The sequence below is a fragment of the Gopherus flavomarginatus genome, chromosome 1 (genome assembly GCF_025201925.1).
Source record: "Gopherus flavomarginatus isolate rGopFla2 chromosome 1, rGopFla2.mat.asm, whole genome shotgun sequence".
NCBI classification, from domain to species: domain Eukaryota; kingdom Metazoa; phylum Chordata; order Testudines; family Testudinidae; genus Gopherus; species Gopherus flavomarginatus.
In genome coordinates, this window is record NC_066617.1 from 314,660,406 (window position 1) to 314,680,738 (window position 20,333).

A 20,333-nucleotide genomic window follows, 5' to 3' on the forward strand; every position below is an offset into this window, starting at 1 on the left:
TACTCCCCTCATCTCCTGAGGTAAAAACTAGCTTATTGCCATCCCACTCCCCCCTCACCTTTAATCCAATCACCATGGAGCTCTTCCCCCATCTTTCCTCCAACCTCCCACAGAACACTCAATTGTGAGGCAAGCAAGCCAGTGCTGTTTGAGATTGCTGAGTACTTCACCACCTCTGTAAATAGTGCAGCCACAGATCTGAGCATGGTGCAGGAATGGGAGAGAGGAGGAAAATCTCATCCACAATCCATACTTCAACCCCCACACCCAATCTTAGCAATATAAGCAGCCCTACACCCAGCCCGTACATCCTACAGCACCCAGAAAACTTCCCAGTCATTCCAGGGACCCAAATCCTAGAATATGGGGGATCATGAGACAACTGCCACTCTGTGGGTTTCAAGCCAAAAGAGTTAAGAACTCCTTGGATAGGAGATTCTGGGTCCTCATTTTCTGGAAAACCAAACAAAAAAACCAAATAGACTCATACCCAACAAGGTTTGAGGGATTCCAGCTAGCAGAGTGAGAGAGGAATAGATTGTCAGACAAGAGATCTTGGTTGCTGTATTGTAGCCATGTTGGTTCCAGGATATTAAAGACAAGGTTCTTTTATTAGACGATAAAAATTAGAATATCTTCGCATTAGAAGTTGGTCCAATAAAAGATACTTCACCTCACCCATCTTGTCTCTAGAGATCTTGTCCTTGGTGAATAGCTGATTAAACTTTTCTCAGTCATTTTTAAACAAGTCTGTAAAATGTAGAAGGAATACACTTGGGAGGCAGATCAGCAGTGATTGTAGCTTGAGATTAGCACTGCTTAGGTGGAGGTGGGTTGGCTGAGGGCACCAGCCTATCCTCTGGTCTCAAAAGCCTTTACCAGGTTTGGCCTGACAGTGGAGGACCACTGGATGGCCAGCAGAAATTACCCATCTACTGAAAAATTAAATAGAAGAGTTATATCCTTTGCAGGTTACTGTACTGGCTTGTCCACGGTGTTAGTTGGCATTGAAAGTCCTTTGTTAACAAATATAACAGACTTCCTCATTTAACAGTTAGAGTCCCGGGGACAGCTGTGGGCTTGTCTACACATGGAGTTGTTCTTGATTAACTCCATGTATGGACACACTTATTCCATAGTAAGTGTCCACAGATGGAGTTTTATCAGGAACTCCACGTGTAGACCAGCCCTCAGGACAGAGACTAGCAGCAGTCAGAAATGTTGAGACTTTTTGCCCCTTCCATCACCACCTTCGTTTCTATGCTCAGACCAAGTTTTGAAACTGTTAAGTCACAATCCAGCAGCTTGTTCTTTTGACCAGCTCTGAATAAGAACAAGGAAAAGCAGGAGATACCAGGAATCCTTAGTGCCGAAATCTTCAGTGCCTACTGCCTCCCACTCACCTATGAGCAAGTGATCCAGAATTCCAGATAAATTGCATCAGACTGCAGAAATGGAGAGATCACTTTTTTGGCTTGGATAGGATTAAACAATATCAACCTCAAATCCAAAAAAAAATCATGAATCAGGTCCCAACCCTCCCCCTTCACCCTCTGAGATTTATGAAAAGTAATGAGATTTTAAAAATAATACATTTGGGGGATTTGTCTGTCTTGCAGTTTGAGCTTTTAGGATTGTTTCCAAGTTTCTCTCTGCAATTATAAGGACCAAAAACTTAAAAAAATATGAAAACTGAGATTCTCAAATGACTGTAGGAAAAATTAAATGTTTTGGCTAAAAATGGTTATGGGGAAAAACATTGTTTTGCCCACATAAAACCAAATTCTTACAGCCATTACATTCAGGAGCTCTAGCGGGACTCCAAGTCCCTGTTCCAAAGCATAAAGTTTAGCAGGAGGTGACTCTGGTGACAGGGATGTACCTTTTTCTGTGCCCATAAAAAACTGCCAACAAATGATCAAGCTATAAGCCTGTGAAAAATTTGTTTGCCTATGTTCAGTAGATAAATTCTCCAAGATTCCAGATACACTGAGCACGCTCCATCCCCAAAGTTCCTCCAGGCCAGACTTACACTTGCCATTCCCACAGAGTAATTGAGCATGCCCTATCCCAAGACTGCAAAGACTGAACAGGACTTCTTTTCCTGCAATTACTTCTCACAGTGGCCCGGCAGCCATGGTGGTACTGGAACCAATAGCAGGAGACACTTTTTCCTTTGCTTTGTTTTTGCTGACATCAAGGCAGCGAGAAGGTTGCTATACTGGAATGTAGAGGGATGACATATATTGGGGAAAGACTGAGAACGAACAGTTGCAGAAGTCAGGGATGGGTAGGAACAGAGGTGCTCTGGGAATAAATCAGGGTGGTGTAAGAAGTGGTTGTCAGTAGGACTTCTGCTTCATTTGGTGCAGAAGTCAGATGTGTAGTTAATGAGGCAAAGGATTGCTGGAAGAGAAAGGATAGTCTCATGGTTAAGGCAACTGAATGTTGCCCTGGATACTGCATTCTATCCCTGTCTTTGCCAGAGTTTCTCTGTGATGCTGGTCAGATCACTTAAACCACACTTTTCACAGGTGGTCATTGTGTATTCCCCATTTTCTGGGTGCTCAACATGACAAACCTGGAGTCAGATTTATTAAAGTATTGAATGCTCACACCTGCAACTGAAGTTGACTGGAGCAGTGCTTTGAATATATAAAGTGCTATAGAAATGCTAAGCACTCTGAAAAAATCAGGCCCTAGGTGTTTCAAGCAGGGCATCCAAAATTAGTGATGTAGGGTATGGCTACACTTGAAATTTAAGTGTAAGTGTGGTCGGAGCGCCAGCGCTGGGAGAGAGCTCTCCCAGCACTGCACGTAAACCACATCCCTTACGGGTGTATCTTGCAGCACTGGGAGCCGCGCTCCCAGCACTGCAGCACTGATTACACTGAGGCTTTACAGCGCTGTATCTTGCAGCGCTCAAGGGGGTGTTTTTTCATACCCCTGAGCGTGAAAGTTGCAGCGCTGTAAAGTGCCAGTGTAGCCAAGCCCTTAGAAAGAAGTCTAAAGGCTAAAGCAGTTTAGCCTTTTTCTGTGCCTTAGTTCCCCAGCTGTAAAATGGAGATACCACCACCACCACCTAATCTCACTGAGGTGTTGTGAAGATTAAGTTAATGTTTGTGAAGCATGCAGATCCTATGGCTGGGAGTACCACGGAAATATCCATAAAGAAATTAATGTAATCACTGCAGGGTTTGTATGGCATGCAATAAATAAAGCATGGGGCCACACATTGAACGTGAAGGATAAAGAGAAACACTGAATCGTTTAGCAATTCACTAAATGAGGCATTGTGGAAAAATACAGTATGTGACCATGTAGTTAAAGACTGTATCTTAATGCATATGGACAAGGAAGAAGAATTAAAGTTTGCACACCCAACCTAAATTCTCATTATTTGACATTGCAACTTTAAAATTCTTCTAATAAAGTTTCTGGAGTGTAGCATAAATTTACTTTAACTCCTTCACTTAAGTATATCACCAAGCAGTTTATGGTAAAGCTTCATCAAAAAGCAAAACCAAAGCAACTATAAATGTTCTAGTTTTACAAAGACAAGACAATCCAAAATATTTTGTATATCTGATGATCTCTATTTGCCAACTGCCTTTCAAAAGCAAAGAATGTTAAAATACAACCTCTAGTGATTTCATACTGTTTTAGAAACATGGATAATATACTCCCATCCTAATAATTTTACACTTTCATCTTGCAAATAGTTCCATTTCCAGTTGAATACATCATTTTTTTCCTATTTATGTTTGTGAGCATAAATACAATCAGTATCTTAGAAAAAGGTTTACTTCTACTGCAAAACTAACAGAGGATTCAACTGAACTAGGCTATTTGGGTAGAAAGCTTTTTAATGGAATTAATATCTATTTCAAATATTCTGCATCAGATTAGAATAAGTAGGTCAAATCTGGGACCTGAACCACTTGACAAACTCCTTTGAGATTTAGAAAAAAACATGTCTGTCAATGCATCTCCTCACATATCCATTGCTTAACAGATCCATAAAGCAAAACCGAAGAGCTATGTCACCTTGAAAAAGATAAGGAAGACATTCTTGTAAGATGCTTTGTAAAAGATACATGATATTTTCTTTAAAAAAAATTGCACAACAAATTCTAACCTAGTAGCTCTCAAAATTTTCATAAGTAGGACTAGCTGTATGGTTAACAGTTTATAGGGTAAAATTTTCAAAAGCACCTAAATGACTTAATAGCCTTGTCAAAAATCAAAGTGAATAGGAGGGTCCCCAGTACCTAAATCACTTTTGAAAATGGGACTTAGCTTTTGTTTGAACTAAGCAATTAAGCCAAAGGCAGAAATTTACAGAAGAGCCTGACATGCAAAGAATAAGATAAGATCGTGCTTATAAATTTTGTGCTATTAAATCTTTAAAAGACAATGATGAATAAGCAGGTAGAACATAAATACCGGCAACCTGGAAAGAAAGTCTTCTGGAAGTTCTGGCAGGTTACAGCGTTTTTAAAAAAAAGTGCTATGAAAAAGTCTGCTTGTTTCCCAATTTGAATTACTTATAATTAATTTAGCACACATGTATATCATGTACACATGCCATTTGACTCAGACAACTGACAAGAATTAATTGGCCTTTAGGTTTACTGCAGTTTTTTTCCTCTGTAACTACAAAACTGCTAGAAATTGGCAATCTGAAAAGCACCACTTTTGCCTTCATACCACTTACTATGAGTGTAACACAACCTTCCTCCACTGGATGGTCAACTCTATAGCAAATATAAAACTCCACACTAGAACAGTATTCAAAGTTTCAAAGATCACTGCATTAGCTTATTTTGTTTAAGTAACATACTTCAAACTTTGATGTGGAGTTCTACTAGCTAAAATTTGGTCAAAGACAGAAAAAACCTTACATCAATTTGAAAAGACAGTCTGATAGTTTTCAAAATAAGTTTTTGCATGTTTTATAGTATTTGATAGCAGCTTTTTATTGGTTACAAAACCTAAGCCCATATACAAAATTAGGAACACATTTAGATGCCTCTTTTGAAAGAACATTTTAGTCTATTTTAACTGATAGTTTAAAAAAATAATAAAAACAATGCAATTTTTAAACATTTCTGAAAACTTAAAAGTGCAGCAATATACTTGGTTTCCTTTATTCTATGAAATGGTGCAATCCCAATCAAAAGCTGATAAGGTCACAACAGAAAGAAATGAGCAAATGCTTTGTAGTGCTTTACTCAGTTCTCCGATGTTCACTTTTAATGTGATGCACTGAGTGCAAGAAAAAAAATTAGATCTTCACAGTTGTTGAAAATCATGAATGTAATCTCAATTTTTATGTAATCTCTAGGAAAATAGCGAGTGCAGGCTGAAAAGGGTAACTGTCAGTCTATATGGCATATAAAGAACTAAATTGAGAATTAAGAGGGCGAAGATTTGTTCACATCATTATCAGCTGGAACTCTAATTTCACAAAACTTTGTGACCTTACTAACTTTGACTTTATATTGTTTAGTTTTAGCAAACACCACACAGTTTAAAGATTTTAGACTATAGAATGTGACTAGGATGCAGTTACCATATGAAGCTTCAACTCAACTTTTGGGAAAAGAAAAAAGGCACAATGAACTTCAACTCAATTTTATGTGCACAAGAGTTGAAAAATCTGAGCCACCTTAAAGAGAAATTGATTCTAAAATTTATAAAACCTATAAATAATCAGAGGCCAAACCACTATATTAAAATGGATTATCTAGCAAGTAAAAATCTTGCATTTTAAACATACGCTTGTATCTATTTAAGATACAAGACAACTCGCTCTTTAAAGTGGCTCCACCTTGGCAGATATATATTTAATGAATGCACACCTGCTATGTGTTGTTCATTTGTGGAAAAAAAACAGCTGATCCACAAAGCTCTGATGGCATCTGTCCTTATCTTCATCACAGTAAATACAACCCACATCCAATAACTAAATTAGTTTAGATTTTTCTATCCCTTCACATCAATGCATTGGGAAATTACACCCAGTAAACAACGGCAACAAAACCAGCTTGTGTGATAGCTTACAGAGTTTCAAATTATTATTCTTCACCCCACCAAAAGCAAATCCCTTTGAAAAGAACTGGGCTAGACGACTTTCCAAAAGCAATGACCTCTCATATTACCAGCTTATATAAAGTTATTTAATGTGTGCTGCACATCAGGCTTATGCTGAAACACTGCAGCTTCTAAACAGCCTCACACATCAACTAGCTTGTAATTTTTTTTAAATCACGTGAATACGGTTTTAGACTCATTTCTGAATTACTCTTCCAATACTCCAAGAATGAAGCTTTTATGATGCTTCTAAACAGCTGCTGGTTTGTTGCCAACCACATTATCATAAGCACTGGTTACTAAGTAAAAAATAGTTTAAGACTAAATTACAGTAAACATGAAAGCTCCACAGTTTAAACCCAATATAAATCAACCTTATCCAATTATCAATTTAAAATGAAATATACTGACTACTGGAAGTTGAAAGCAAGATTCTTTTTAACCAATGCGTAGTTTTGGACAGATTTTTTTTTCTAGTCAAGGACTCTTGCTTTCAGCTTAAACAGAAGTTCAAGTCCATAACAGGTTGTAGCTCAGGTAAAATACCATGCACAGCATCTGATTACTTCAAAACAGCAGGAACACACAGGCTGAAGTGAGTGGTCAAATAGGGCTTGCTGTTCTCAAAAATTAGGTACAACGGCAAAAGCTTTACCAGTCCAAATCTACAGTTCATTCTTCAACCCTGGTTTCTGAGGCAGTTAATGAACACACATCAATTACTGATAGATGAAGTAGTTTGTTTTTTAAACTTAACTGTTTTATCAATTGCCAAGTGTAAGTTACTTTTATTTCAGTTTCACCAATGAAATTCATTTGGCTTGCATTTTTGACTCTATTCTTCCACATAAAGTATATGAAAATATGTTTGTGGAGGACGATGGAGGCTCAGACCAAACTGTGCCCCTGTAAAGTCTTCCAAAATGTATGCATCATACCAAAGTGTCTTGATCCACAGCGCACCATTTTCCAAAGAAGTTACTTTTCTGTGGAAAGCAGATGTGCCACCACTATGAAATTTTCTTAACAAAACTGCAGGTTGCGGTTGTCAGCATGTGGCACCAGGGAAAAAGGCAAAAAAAGAAGGTAATTGGGACTGTTAAAAAGAATTGTAAAACAGTTTAAGAGATCATGCATATGCATTTACAGTCCACGTGATAGTGACTTTTGGCAACTGCAAAGTGACCGATACATGGCTTGCTTTAGAAGCATCAAAACGAGGAGGCATGTGTGTCTTGGAGCCTTTTTTTTTTTTCACTTGGTAGCCATTTGGTGGTGCTTCGTATTGGTGTGGGACAGAGAAGCTGCACTGTATTGAACTTAAAAATTAAATTCTTTTGTTTGAAGATTGGCTGTTGGGTCAAAATTGTAAGTACCTCCTTGAGTGGCTTCAGGAATGAGGCTGGGATCTTCATCAATCTATAAAGATATAATAAAAAGTAATCCATACAAACCCAACACCTTATACAAGTCATTTCACATACAGAGATGCATAAATATTTCCTAAATACTGGCCAACTGAAATATTTTGTTACTAAAAAGTGAAATGCTAATAATTTTAGCCAATTCAATATAACTTTTATTAAAAAGAAAAATCATGCTTTTTTCTAATGCCATTAAGGAAATAGATGCATCATATCCTTATTGAATGCATTACCACTTAATTACAGCAAAGACTCTTAACTACAAAATTAAGATTGAAATTTTAGCTTTCTAGCTAATCACTACTAGTGAAATCTCAAAACTAGTTTTGTGCTTTTCTCAGGGTTACCTATTGTATTAAACTGATTTTTATCTATAGCTGATAGGAATTCTTGTCTTTTTTTTTTTTTTTTAGTAATCAGTATTTCCTCTTGGATGCTGAAGATTCTAAGTTAAATCACTCTGAAATAATTTATTTTTTAAAACTTCTCAAATTCCCAGTTGAATATACTACATTATTTTACAAAAGAAACAAATTAACCCGTCTTACTGGTGTAGCATGCAAGCCGTCAATGTAGAAGAACCATGATTCAATTTCCTCTCTCAGAGTTTTAGAAGTTAGGCACACAGGTAACATTTTGTTTCTAGTAAAGGCTAAAACTGTCAATAGCATTACAATATGTACATCTGATTTCCAGCATACAGTCCACTGGCAGCAGCAGTGAGCATGCTAGGAAAAGGTTACTTGCTGATATTTGTTCTGAATGTATTGGCTCTGAAAATCAGACTTCAGGAGCCACACGCCACGTCTCACGAGCTACTGAACCATTCAAAGCAATAAGACCATCTGAGGGTGCATATATTGTTTACACACTGAGATCCAGTATTCTGAAACTTGGCATATGTCCACACTACAAGATAAGTCGACCTATATTAGGTTGACTTAAAGCCACTGGATTAATTACTGTGGTGACTGATGTCCACACTACCCTCCTTCGGTCAGTGGTGTGCGTCGTCACCATGAGCACTTCCACCAACTGAAGTGTGAGCCTGGTCTCTCAGCTCTGTTGGCAGCTCCCTGCCGGGAGCCCGGCTGCCCTGCTGGGGGCGGGGGGAGCCACTTGGGGCTCCCAGCCGGGAACGGCGGCCATTCTTGCCCCAGCTCACAGTGTCTACAGACACTGCGTCGCCCTAACAACAGCGACATAAGCCCAACAGTTCTGGTTTTATTATGTCGGCATAGCAGGGGAGTTACACTGGTGGGAGAAGCATTTCAGCACGTATACCTCCACTCTTTTATTGACAAAAGCTTGACTTTTGTTGACAAAACTGTGTAGTGTAGACAAGGCTTTAGGATTTTGGAGTGCTGAGCCCTAAAATCCTTCACTCCCTCTCTACTTCAGGAAACTCATTAACTCCTAAAGAGAGGGGAGAAGGAAAGTCTGTAGATCTGCAGAGCAATACATCTGGAGAACAAGATACTGGCAAATAACTTTTCTCCTTCATGACAATTCTTATTACTCTTAATGGGTCCCAGTGAAGCTCTGCAGAGGCAGTGACAATCCTCAGCAGAAAAGCTGAGTACTAATTATGAAGAACAGGAGCACTTTCCCAAACTGAGGCTCCAAACTGGATTCAGAGTTGATGCAATGCTTTGTTAAGTGTGATTGAACTACTGTGTCTTCTAAAAAGACGTTACAAAGCAGCACACAAAGGTAGATACTTCTTTAGTACAATGGGTCTATCATCCCTTAGGAAGTCAGGAGAGGGTTAGTCTGGTTTCTGAAGAAAATGACCACAGCTGCATGCCCTATTGCCGTGAACTACAAGGGAATAATGTAGGGTTAATGGCACAGAGAGAATCAGTGGCCTCCAGTCTCCTCCAAAAAGGGAGGAGAAGACATTCCACAGTGGTGGGGAAAGAAGGGGGAACAACAAAAAAAAAAAAGATGCTTCTGGGCTGCGAGCCCTAGTGCTGTCGGACAGGTGAGGTAAGTATAGCTTCTTTTCCCCTCACTTGTGTAATCCTGTTAGAGGGCTTGGCTTGTTTGCCTTAGTCCTTAAAAGGGACAGAATACTGTTTTGGGTTTGATAGTTACTTGTTATAAATAACCACCTGAAGAGTGCTGTCTAGCTTTATTTTGTGGTTCAACATAGTACCCTAAGACATACTGACATTGAAAATCCAGTAAAGTTATAACAGAGCTGCCCATAAAACAAAACAAATTCACCGACTCACTGTTCTATTTACTCCTGGGGGAATTCTGCAGAATTCATGTCCCCTACAGATTTCTTCACTTCCTTGCAGAAAAATGACTTACAGGGAAGCGAAGGTAAGCTGCAAGAGCAATCACTTGCCCCTCCCCAGAAGTGCAGGTGCGTCATTTTGAGCAATGCAGAATAATCACCCTGCCAAGCCTTATCCCCTGCATCCATTCAACTGGTATTCCATTGTTTAACAGTGTGATTAATTGCAATTAATTTTTGAAATCATGATTAATTTTTTTGAGTTAATCACCTGAGTTAACTGTGATTAATTGACAGCTGTAGTTTAACCCCCTAATTACTTGGCACCAAGAGTTAATTTTCCTTGAAACAGACTGCACCACGGCTAAGTGATTCTAAAACAAATCTTCTACAGCATCTAGAAGCCCTTTTTTGTGGGAACAACTACCTGGCTCCTTCAAACACTAGAAGGTCAAAGATCACATGATTTACTATGGACTGAAACAAGAAGAATCTCAGACACTGCCATCCTTTCTACTAGATCCTAAATGCCTTCTGGTCCCTCTGAGGAAAGGACAGAAGCATCAGGTGACAAAGATGGGGGGAGGAATACTTCTGATGAATGACACCCAGCCCGTTACTCTGATATCAAATCCTTCAGGACAGAAATGGGAAATTCTCATCCTGACAGCACTCTGCTAAAGGTCTGAAATACTTTGGGGGAGGCAACCTAGATATCAGTTTTCCTTCACCTTTTTTGCTGGAACCAACTCTCCAGAAGACCTTGAATCAGGAAGAGCTGGAGCCCACGAGGGTCACAACTCCCAAGGAGGACAAAAGACAAGAAGGTGGATATACATCTTATTCTGAAACAACTGACTCCCTCTGGCAACAGCAGATGGCCAGAGTGATAAAAAGGTATCTAGATGCAGGAATAAAACTGCCAGAAATACAGCTTCAGAGCCTTCAGCTCTGTTCTTCAGTGGCTGCTCCTTCTCCCCACAGAAGCAAGACCATGACTGATTAGACCTCTCTGAGATGGTGATTTCTCAGGAAGAAAGGATGCCAACATAGCAAAGACTGATCTTATGAAAAAATAAAGAGGATAAGTTAGAAGATAGATCCAACCTGACTAATACATTCCATTGCAAAGCCCAAGGAGTGCAGGATCCAGACACCCAGCATCTGAGGAAGTCCTGACTGCTTTTGACATCCCAGGATTTGAAGAAATGCATGCAACTAGGCAGGGCTGGACCTGAACCAACCCTTGGATACGACTGACTTATATCCTGGTGCTTTTTCTCATGCAAATCCCTTGAACTTTTACACACTTTTTAGAAACTCTGGACAGTGACTCAGGATTCCCTATAATCTGAGGTGCATAAAATCACAGAATCAGAAGTGTAGGACTGAAAGGGACCTCAATAGGTCATCTAGTCCAGTCCCCTGCACTCAAGGCAGGACTAAGTCGTAACTACTAGACCACTCCTGACAGGTGTTAGTCTAACCTGCTCTTAAAAATTTCCAATGATGGAGATTCTATGACCTCCATAGGCAGTTTGTTCTGGTGTTTAACTACCATGACAGATAAGAAGTTCTTCCTAGTATCCAGCCTAAACCTCCCTTGCTTCAATTTAAGCCCTTTGCTTCTTGTCCTAGCCTCAGAGAATGAGAAAAAATTTTCATCCGCCTCCTTGTAACAGTTCAGCTGCTTTACATCCAGAGGACGGACCCAAAAGTCTTGGATCCTTTGTCTGGTCCTAGGGCCTCCAACTCAGATGCTTTAAACTGTAGAAACAATCCACTCAAACCTCCAGAAAATAGCTCCTCTCTCCAACAGGATGGACTTCATCCCACAGTGGACCTTCTAAAGAAAGTCATTTGAGTAAACCTATCCTGAGCTAACATTTCATGGTGATCGGATTGTTGGAAACTAATATTTTGGAGGAACAAGATCACTAAGCAGTCAATTGTTGCTATACCTGCAATTATACCAAAATACCACTCAGGACAAAAATGTACAAGAAAATGTTAATCACCGTAAAAACTATTGATTCAATTTGTGCCAACTAGTCCTGCAGAGTGAAAACAGATTTGTGGTCACAGAACCAAACCCAACAGGAAGAGTGGAACTGAGGGAGTAATGGGGAAGGGACCTCTTGTCCTTGGCACTGAATTCTAGGATTATACATGCACCCCTTAACAGTTTTACTGTTCTGAATGGCCCCATGGCTTCTACACAGGACATGTGAGGTCTGGAGCGGTAATCTGAAGGAGAACTGCTGGCATCTAACAATTTTTAAGGATAGTGCAGGGTTTATAATTATAATATCTGATATAAATCTATTTTTCTATAAAGTATATAAAACTTGATTTGCAAGCATATTTTCTTCTAATAATAAATTTTTCAACTTTAGAAGGTGTTATAGTGTGGACTAGATTTTACCAGTTTATTAGGCAAAAAATGAATTGCCTGTCTTAGTCAATGTCTGTTTGAGGCAGTTTCTTGGTGCATGAAAGGAATGAAAAAAATGGAGTAGGAGCAGGGACAGGTCAGAGAAGGGAAGGAAACCACAGAGGGAGAATGGAAGATTGAGAAAGTATCTTAAAAACTTTTAATTAGGACAAGCTGTACAGAAAAAGATAGGAAAATATCCTCTGAACAGCCCATGTCCATAAAGGGGGATGACTGAAGTAACGCTGACAATGTAGTTACTAAATTAAAATATGGAGGACAAAAGCATTCACACCAAACATTTCATATATCCATAACCACACAAAGAGCAGTCTTTAATGTACTTACATCATCACCAGAGAAATACTGATCTATGATTTCAAATGCTAGTTTATAGATGTCCTCATTCTCATGCTGTTGCAAGGCTTCAATTTTCTCTAAACCTGCCCAAATGACAGCAGGAATAAACGCGTTCAACAGGTTAAAATGAAGTTTGTTAGTAGCTACTTTAGGTTAGCATTTTAGACATAACAAAATACTGCCTTTAGCTACATTAGTACCTCAAGACATACTGGAGAACAAGGATGGTCACAATGGACCTAGTTTCCAAACATGACTCAGAATGTTCTTTCAAAAGTTGCCATCTTCATCTTTAAGACAGAGGTGTGGCTTGTGGAATCTACAGGTTTCAGCACAGCCTGTTTCCATGGGCCACCCATCTTAATGATGACACGGACACAAACCTGTTCTTAAAAGCCTCCAGGGCTGCTGCAATCCATTCCCTTTTATGTAAGTCAGGTGAAGCACTCAGGTAAGCAAAAGTTTGTGCATTTCTGCTGTATAGCATGTACGCTTTGTCCCATACAGACACTCTACATCTTGGCAGGCTAAAAGTGGTTTCACATTAGAGTAGCATACCAAGAGTGAAATGCAAACAAGGTGACAAAAGAACATAGCTACAGTAGTTTAAAATCTTAACTTCAGTTTCAAGCAAGAAATTTATGTAGAAGGGAAAAACTTTTTTTAAGACATTCATTTATCTCTAACTTGCTTTTGAAGAATTAACTTGCCATCTTATCTAAATTGCTGGTGTGTGATTTAATGGGGACTTGCTACCTCAAGCCCAACTTCTCTTCCTATTTTATTCTGCAAGGGAAGTCAAAATACTGACATACATTCCCACTGCAATGGAGTGATGCAAAACCATGACTTTTATTGCAGGATCAAGCACAGGCAGAAGTTGGGTGGAAATAACGCTCTCTTTAAAACAAATCTGAAAAAGATACAGAAAGCTACTACTGAAATACACTGGTCTGTGGAAATATGTCCTCACCCACTCTCCCACCAAGTGTCTTCCAACGTGAAAATCCCTCTAAATAAGTTTCACTAAACAGAAAAAAGCCACAATGGCTACAAGGTAACATATTTTTTCCCTTTCTCACAGTTTCATCCATTTATTCAAATACCATGTAAGGACCAATTGCTGGTGTTATGTAGTATGTGTCAATGGCCGTAAGTCAGGGGTTCTTACAATAAATTTGTTGGTGGCCTCAGTTCAGCCACCACCTCTTGCCACTGCCCTGGGGCTAAGGCCTGAGCCCTGCTGCCCCTGGAAAAGTGGGTCAGGAATTCAGTGGTTATCTGCAAAGTCCCAGGTTCCCCTGGTGCCATGCATACCAGCCCCATGTGTCTCCAGAGGCGCTGCCCAGAGCCCCTTAGGAGACTGCGGTGCAGTGTGCTGATCCTGTTGGCAGTGCCAGCAAACACCAAGGCAACACATCCAGGAGCAACAGCTGGGCACAGCACGGAGGGGCCGCTGCTTTGCATTCCCCTCTTCCCCTCCAAATCACTGTCTAGGAGGTTGTTGTGGCAGCAAACATTCCGGTGGGGGCCACATGTGGTCACAGTGGCCACAGGTTAGAAACACTGCCTTAAGTACTGCACTGGTTCTGAAGAAGGAAGATAAAGTGATACATAGCAAATAAAAGTTTAAAAAAACCTAACAAATAAAATCTTACCTCCACATTCTTCTATAATTTCAGCTATTGTGCTAGCCTCATCACCAGCCATTATCAGAATGTTTTTCAGCCCATCCAGGACCACCTGGACCACCTGGGAGTCTTTTACTGACAGTAAATTACAGAATGGTGGTATTACGTTTTGTTGTACAAGATATTCAACCTAAATATGGGGAAAAATACCTTCAGAATTATATACGATTAATCTTACAATACACTACATTTTAACAACAACTTGCAAGTTAGCCACACACACCTGATCTTTTCTTCCACTTATTGTCAAGTTGCTAATTGCCCATGCAGCTTCCTTTTGTGTTCCAAAGTCCCCCTGAAGGGTAAAATTGATAGTTCATTAAAATTAGCAAGCAGACATCTGTAAAGCTTATTAACTCAGATATTCCCTGTGTCAGACTTATAAAAAGATGATGACAAACTTGCGCAAATGACAGCTTGACTGACCTTAGCCAGCTGGTGTATGATCATAGGGATTAGTCCAGCATCTATTACAGCTTGAACTTGTTGCTGGTTTCCTGCTGTGATATTGGAAAGGAACCAAACTGCTTCCTACAAACAGACAAAATGAGAAACCACTTTTCTTTAGAAATAATTTAAGTCTTTATATATGGCTAAAAAGCATTACATATGAACTGCAATGACACAAAAATAAAGCATGAAATAAGTCCAGCAATTCTTCATCAATCTGTTCCACCATGTGTTCCTTGTCCTAGAAACACTTATTCCCTGAAAAAAAATCAGGGATGGTCTTCACTATAGGGAGATCGATGCTGCTGCAATCGATGCAGATGGGGTAATTTAGCAGGTCTAGTGAAGATCAGCTAAATGGACGTCAGAGCCATCTTCGGACGAACCTGGTACTCCACCTCTCCGAAAAAAATAAGGAAAGTCGACTGGAGAGCACCTCCCATCAACGCAGCACAGTGAAGACACCAGGTAAATTGACCTAAGCTACACTGACTCCAGCTACATTATGACTTAGGTCCCAGTAGTGATGACAAGCCCTCAGAGGCATTCAGTGAGCTTTAGAGTAAATCTGGCTTCTGTGACTGCAGTTTCAATTTGGCAAACTATATAGGCCGGGGTTCTCAAACTGGGGGTCGGGACCCCTCAGGGGGTCATGAGGTTACTATGTGGTGGGACAGGAGCTGTCAGCCTCCACCCCAAACCCCACTTTGCCTCCAGCATTTATAATGGTCTTAAATATATAAACACGTATTTTTAATTTATTGGGGGGGGGGTTGCACTCAGAGGCTTGCTATGTGAAAGGGGTCACCAGTACAAAAGTTTGAGAATCACTGATATAGGCCTTCAAATGATACACTTAGGTGCCAAAAAGCCAGACTTACACCCATGGCTCTCTGTCTGTCTTATCCCATGTGCTAGAACATCCAGCTCTCCCCACCTCGCCCCCAGACAGCTTCTATAATGCAATCATGTGTTTCCAATACAAAATTCTGCAACATAGTGAAAGCTAAAGATATAGGGGTCAATAGAAAATAAAGTTTAATAGGACTTTCAATATACAATTAGTACATTATCCACTGGACCAGTCTCATTTACACTAAGGCCCCCCAGTACATTTCGCAGTTATATTTGAACCCACTTTCTGTCATCTTTGCACTGCTAGAGTTAGTATAATTAAGGATCTGACCTTCTGTATTTATTGTCATATTTAGTTAAATAAAACTGTACTGAGTCAGGGAATCCAGAGGCCTGACTACAGATTTTAGCTTAAATATGCTTTCAATTACTTAGGGGATGGGGGGGGGGCGGAGGGAGGAGAGGGTTTGCTTATACTGTTTATTGAAACTCAGATGTGAGAAGTTTTAATCTCTGACTTTTGCATATAAAACTAGAAATGAACAGAAGACCCTCATCCTAAGAAAATGAAATAACCAATAGTCAGTGGTGGTTTCCTACATTGGCACAAAAAAGATCTGAGTTCAGTTCCTATTTCCATTGTCTTCTTGGGCCAGGGAGTGGTGTTGCAATTCATTCAAGCCCCCCCCCCCCCCCCCCCACTGGGCAGACAAGTAATCCTCAGGTTGCTCAGTTATCTTTTCCAGGTGATTCAGCAGCAGAACCAAGTCTCAAGGAAATCACACAGTTCTTTGTTAAAAGAAAAGGGCTATAGGGAAAGAGTTACCAAGAACTCTCATAGCAGATTCAGAGAATACTACCAGACGGTCCTTTTGTAGAAGGAAAAATAATTCAAAGCTCAAAATAATGAGCTCATATGGTTCCTTTCTGGGAGCAGCTGTATCCTGAGCCTCACTCTCTTCAGGGTTACTAGCTTCCAAATGTAGGCTGTTCATTTTTTTAAACAGGAGGTTATGGCCCCTGTAAATAAAGCTAGAAATAAGCCCCACTTCTTGTCATGATATCTAAGAAGCAGCTCCCAGAGTCCCTTCCTGGGAGCAGCAAGAAGTAGGTAGGATACAGACCAGCAACTGCAGCTATATGTCAGAGAAAACTCCTTCAGGGCTCCTAGCAACTGGCAGGGGCTAGGGGGAGCAGAGGGCAGTCACCAGGAGACCTCCTCTGCAGATAACACAGGGGAGGGAGTAAGTGTATGTATCCTGAAAGATAGGAAGCTTTTTCTCCATTCACCTGTCTTTTTGGTGGAGGGGGAATCAGAGAGAGGTTAGGCAGGGTTTACTGAGCACGAACTGCCCCACCCACACCTAAACAAACACAAGTAACCATAGCAGAGGAAAGGCTCTTGAGTACTTCCTCTCATTAACTCCCAAACTTCTCCACTTCCTGCACACACAACAGGAAAGTTGATTGACATGAAGCTGGAAGGAGAGAGGAAAGGAAGCACAGGCTGTCTTTCCCCTTCTCTTCAAAGCAGAGGAATCCAAATCCACCTGAAGGCACCAAAGGCGATGACAGGAAAAGGGAAGCTGGGCAGAAGGCCATACGTCTGCTTCGCAAGAGTGCTCTGCTATATGGAGTGAAAAAGCTGGAGTGACCTTGCCTGTCTCACTGGGAGGAAACAGGATTTCAGAGTCCGAGTGACCATTCCCATGAAGAAGATAATTTGCATACTGAGTAACATCAGACAGGATGTTTGATTGGCAGGAAACTAACTGCTCCCATCCTAGCAGAGGCACTTTCTCCATTCTCCATGATGACTATTTAAGCAATATTGAGACATTTTAATGGTTTGATAGGCATTAGTGGTCAACATTTAAGGTACTCTCTGCTCTACACATCCTGCAAAGGAAGCTGATAGGATGTCAGTTGCTGTCAGAAGTCTCAGGATGCTCTGCAGATGCCGCAGTAGAAGGTATGATTTATTCCTGGTATAAAAATGGGGCTTGTAGAAGGCATTTAACTCTCTTCTCCCTTTTAAAAAAATCCCTCTACCTCAGTCTCCTTCCCCACAAAAAAGGAAAACCCCATCTTCCTTTTAAAATGGCACTTATTTTGGGCAATTACTAACAATGGCCTTCCATTTCTTCAAGTGAGGCTCAGAAAACCATCTTAGCAGAACTAACAGAGATGCTACTCATAAACAGTAGCTGTCTTTAAATCATCAAGCATAGGTAAACACTTTCCAGAGGGCCAAAAACTGGGAAGGTGGCAGAGCAAATATCATAGTGCTGGATGAGCGATACGCTAGTAATTATAATATTTTGAAGGGCACATTTGCTTTTCCTGTGGGCTCAACTGAAAGTGATAATACTTATTTATGAATATTAACTGCAATGCAGATGACTCACAATTCTCATAAAGTGATACAAAGTACTGTATTTCAATGCTCAGATTACACTTAGGATAGGTATCTTTCGATCATAAGCTCCTTGAAACAGATACGATGTACAATAGGGCACTGGAGCCAACATGTGTGTCCCTGTATGCCTGTTACAGCCCTTGGGCCCTTACACCTGGACGCAGTAGTTTCAGGTCACATGCTTGTTCCTAGTCATGTGCCCTAGAGGTAACTGGATATACGGTTTTCTGCCTCTTAAGCAGAAGAGCAAATATGAGAGACCCAGCCTCTCCCAAGGAGCTAGGACAGGGGTGGGCAAACTTTTTGGCCTGAGGGCCACATTGCGTTCCCAAACTGTATGGAGGGCTGGGTAGGGAAGGCTGTGCTGCCCCAAACAGCCTGTCCCCCGCCCCCTCCCACTTTCCGACCCCTGACTGCCCTCCTCAAAACCCTCAACCCATCCAGCCTCCCCCCTCCCGCTCCTTATTCCCTGACCACCCCCTCCTGGGACCCCCCGCCCCTAACCTCCCCCCGAGGACCCCACTTCCTAATCCAACTGCCCCCTTCTCCCTGTCCCCTGACTGCCCCCCGGGACTCCCTGCCCCTTATCCAACCCCCCCCCCCCCCGTTACCCGCCCTCTTTCCATGCTGCTCAGAGCTTGGCTAGAGCCAGCCAGAGCATTGGCGGCACAGGGAGCTGAAGCTGCGAGGGAGGGGGGACAGCCTCCTCAGCTGGGAGCTCCAGAGCCGGGCAGGACAGTCCTGCAGGCCCATGGGCCATAGTTTGCCCACCTCTGAACTAGGAGATGCCTTTCCATGTGTCAGGCAGAAGGCTCGGAAGCGGGCCACAAACAGCGTGCAAGAGCACACAATGGGAAGCCTCTGCTGAGGAAGGCTGTGAAGCTCTGGAGATAGCTTTTTATCTTCAGCCCTGTTGGGAAGTAAATCTCTTTTGGGTTGCTTTACATTTGTTTCTGAATTAATAAAGAAAGCCCTGAAAAAGGAACTAGATCTGTGCAGCTGGCATGAGTTAGTTTAATTTTCCTCCGTTGGTGGATCAGACCACCAGCTCACACAGTCTTCTTAAATCTGTGCACACCTCTGGCACTATATAAATAAGTCTGCCAGGAGTAAAAACTGGAAAAAAAAAGTGTGTAGGTTTCAATATTGCTTTCCCTGTTGGTCTGAAGCAAAGGAGTTCCAACTACATCTCTCCTACATGTACTCACCTTTGGTATTTATAGCTGTAAAATTTTACAGAAGCAACATTTTTACCTGCAAAGACAATATTTTCCACTCTTATTAAAGTAGTCCCTTTAAGTGGGATTGCCAATCATATCTTCAAGAGAATAGTTTGTGGTCACTATGCAGACATGGTTATTAATGGAAGGCTTTAACTGTTCCCTAAAGTTAAAAAGAATAAAATAAATAACAAGTAGTTGGGAATTCTGCTTGCCATGTGCTCCTAAAGGAGGGATATTTTGTTTTGTTAACCTAAAAACAAAACAAAACTGAAAATAAAATCAAAATATACCTTGTTTATCTTCTCTTTTGGATGCGTCAGGAGATTTGGGAAGTGAGAGAGAACGTCACAGTTGAGAACAACTTGTGTTTGTTCATCAGTACCAGTTACTATGTTGCCTACTGCTCTCAGTGCTGCTGTCTACATTTGAAGAAAAGAAAGTAATAAGACATTACTGCATGCATTGTAACTACTTGTGGTAAAACAAGGACCACTAAAAAAAACCCATGACGGTGTCCCTTTAAGTCAGTCATTTCCCAAAATATAATTCAGCATTGTATCTTCAAAACCATGCTCAACAATATGCTGAGAGTGAGCAGGATGGAGTTCTTGCATCACCTCTCCGCAAAGTGAAAAGGCAGAGTACAAATATTTTCTTGAGTGAAAAAGTTCCATCAGAAGTCAAGGAGAGTGCAAGATTACAAAGTTATTAAAAAGAAAGATTAAGGAATTTGAAACTGAAAGAGAAGAAAGTGACTGAGAAGACCAATGAATCAGAGGTCTGATTTGAGTTACATTTAGATGTTCCCATGCTTTTTCTGTTTCTCCCCAGACAGCTATTCAGCTCAGATCTGTGCTACAATAACATTACCAGAACTCCCCATTTTTCGCCTTCCTACTAAGTACTGACTCTCAAAGTGCTCTCAGTGGGCTCTAGATCTTTATTCATTATTCAAGTAATTAATGTTTTACAACTGACAATATATTAAAAATACTCATTTTTTTAAGTACATTGGTTTAAAAGACTTCAGGAGAACCAAAGGAAATAAGAACTAAGAAACATGACAAGTATACAAATACCACAAAAAGGTCCTATTTTGCACCATGGTTTCTTTACTAAAGAGGATTATAGCATCT

The 20,333-nt window shown here is 40.7% G+C and overlaps 1 protein-coding gene across 2 annotated transcripts in view; it reads right to left on the reverse strand.

Moving 5' to 3' along the window:
• Positions 1-4,953: 4,953 nt before the first annotated feature.
• KPNA3 (karyopherin subunit alpha 3) overlaps positions 4,954-20,333 on the reverse strand; it is an 86,671-nt gene continuing 71,291 nt past the window's right edge. For both annotated transcript variants that reach the window (XM_050949249.1, XM_050949259.1), the window contains 6 exons: positions 19,488-19,616; positions 14,677-14,781; positions 14,474-14,545; positions 14,218-14,380; positions 12,548-12,642; positions 4,954-7,515 (listed from right to left, as the gene is read on the reverse strand). In XM_050949249.1, coding sequence (XP_050805206.1) covers positions 7,417-7,515; positions 12,548-12,642; positions 14,218-14,380; positions 14,474-14,545; positions 14,677-14,781; positions 19,488-19,616 — 663 coding nt within the window. In that variant the 3' untranslated portion in view covers positions 4,954-7,416. The remainder of the gene's footprint in view (positions 7,516-12,547; positions 12,643-14,217; positions 14,381-14,473; positions 14,546-14,676; positions 14,782-19,487; positions 19,617-20,333) is intronic.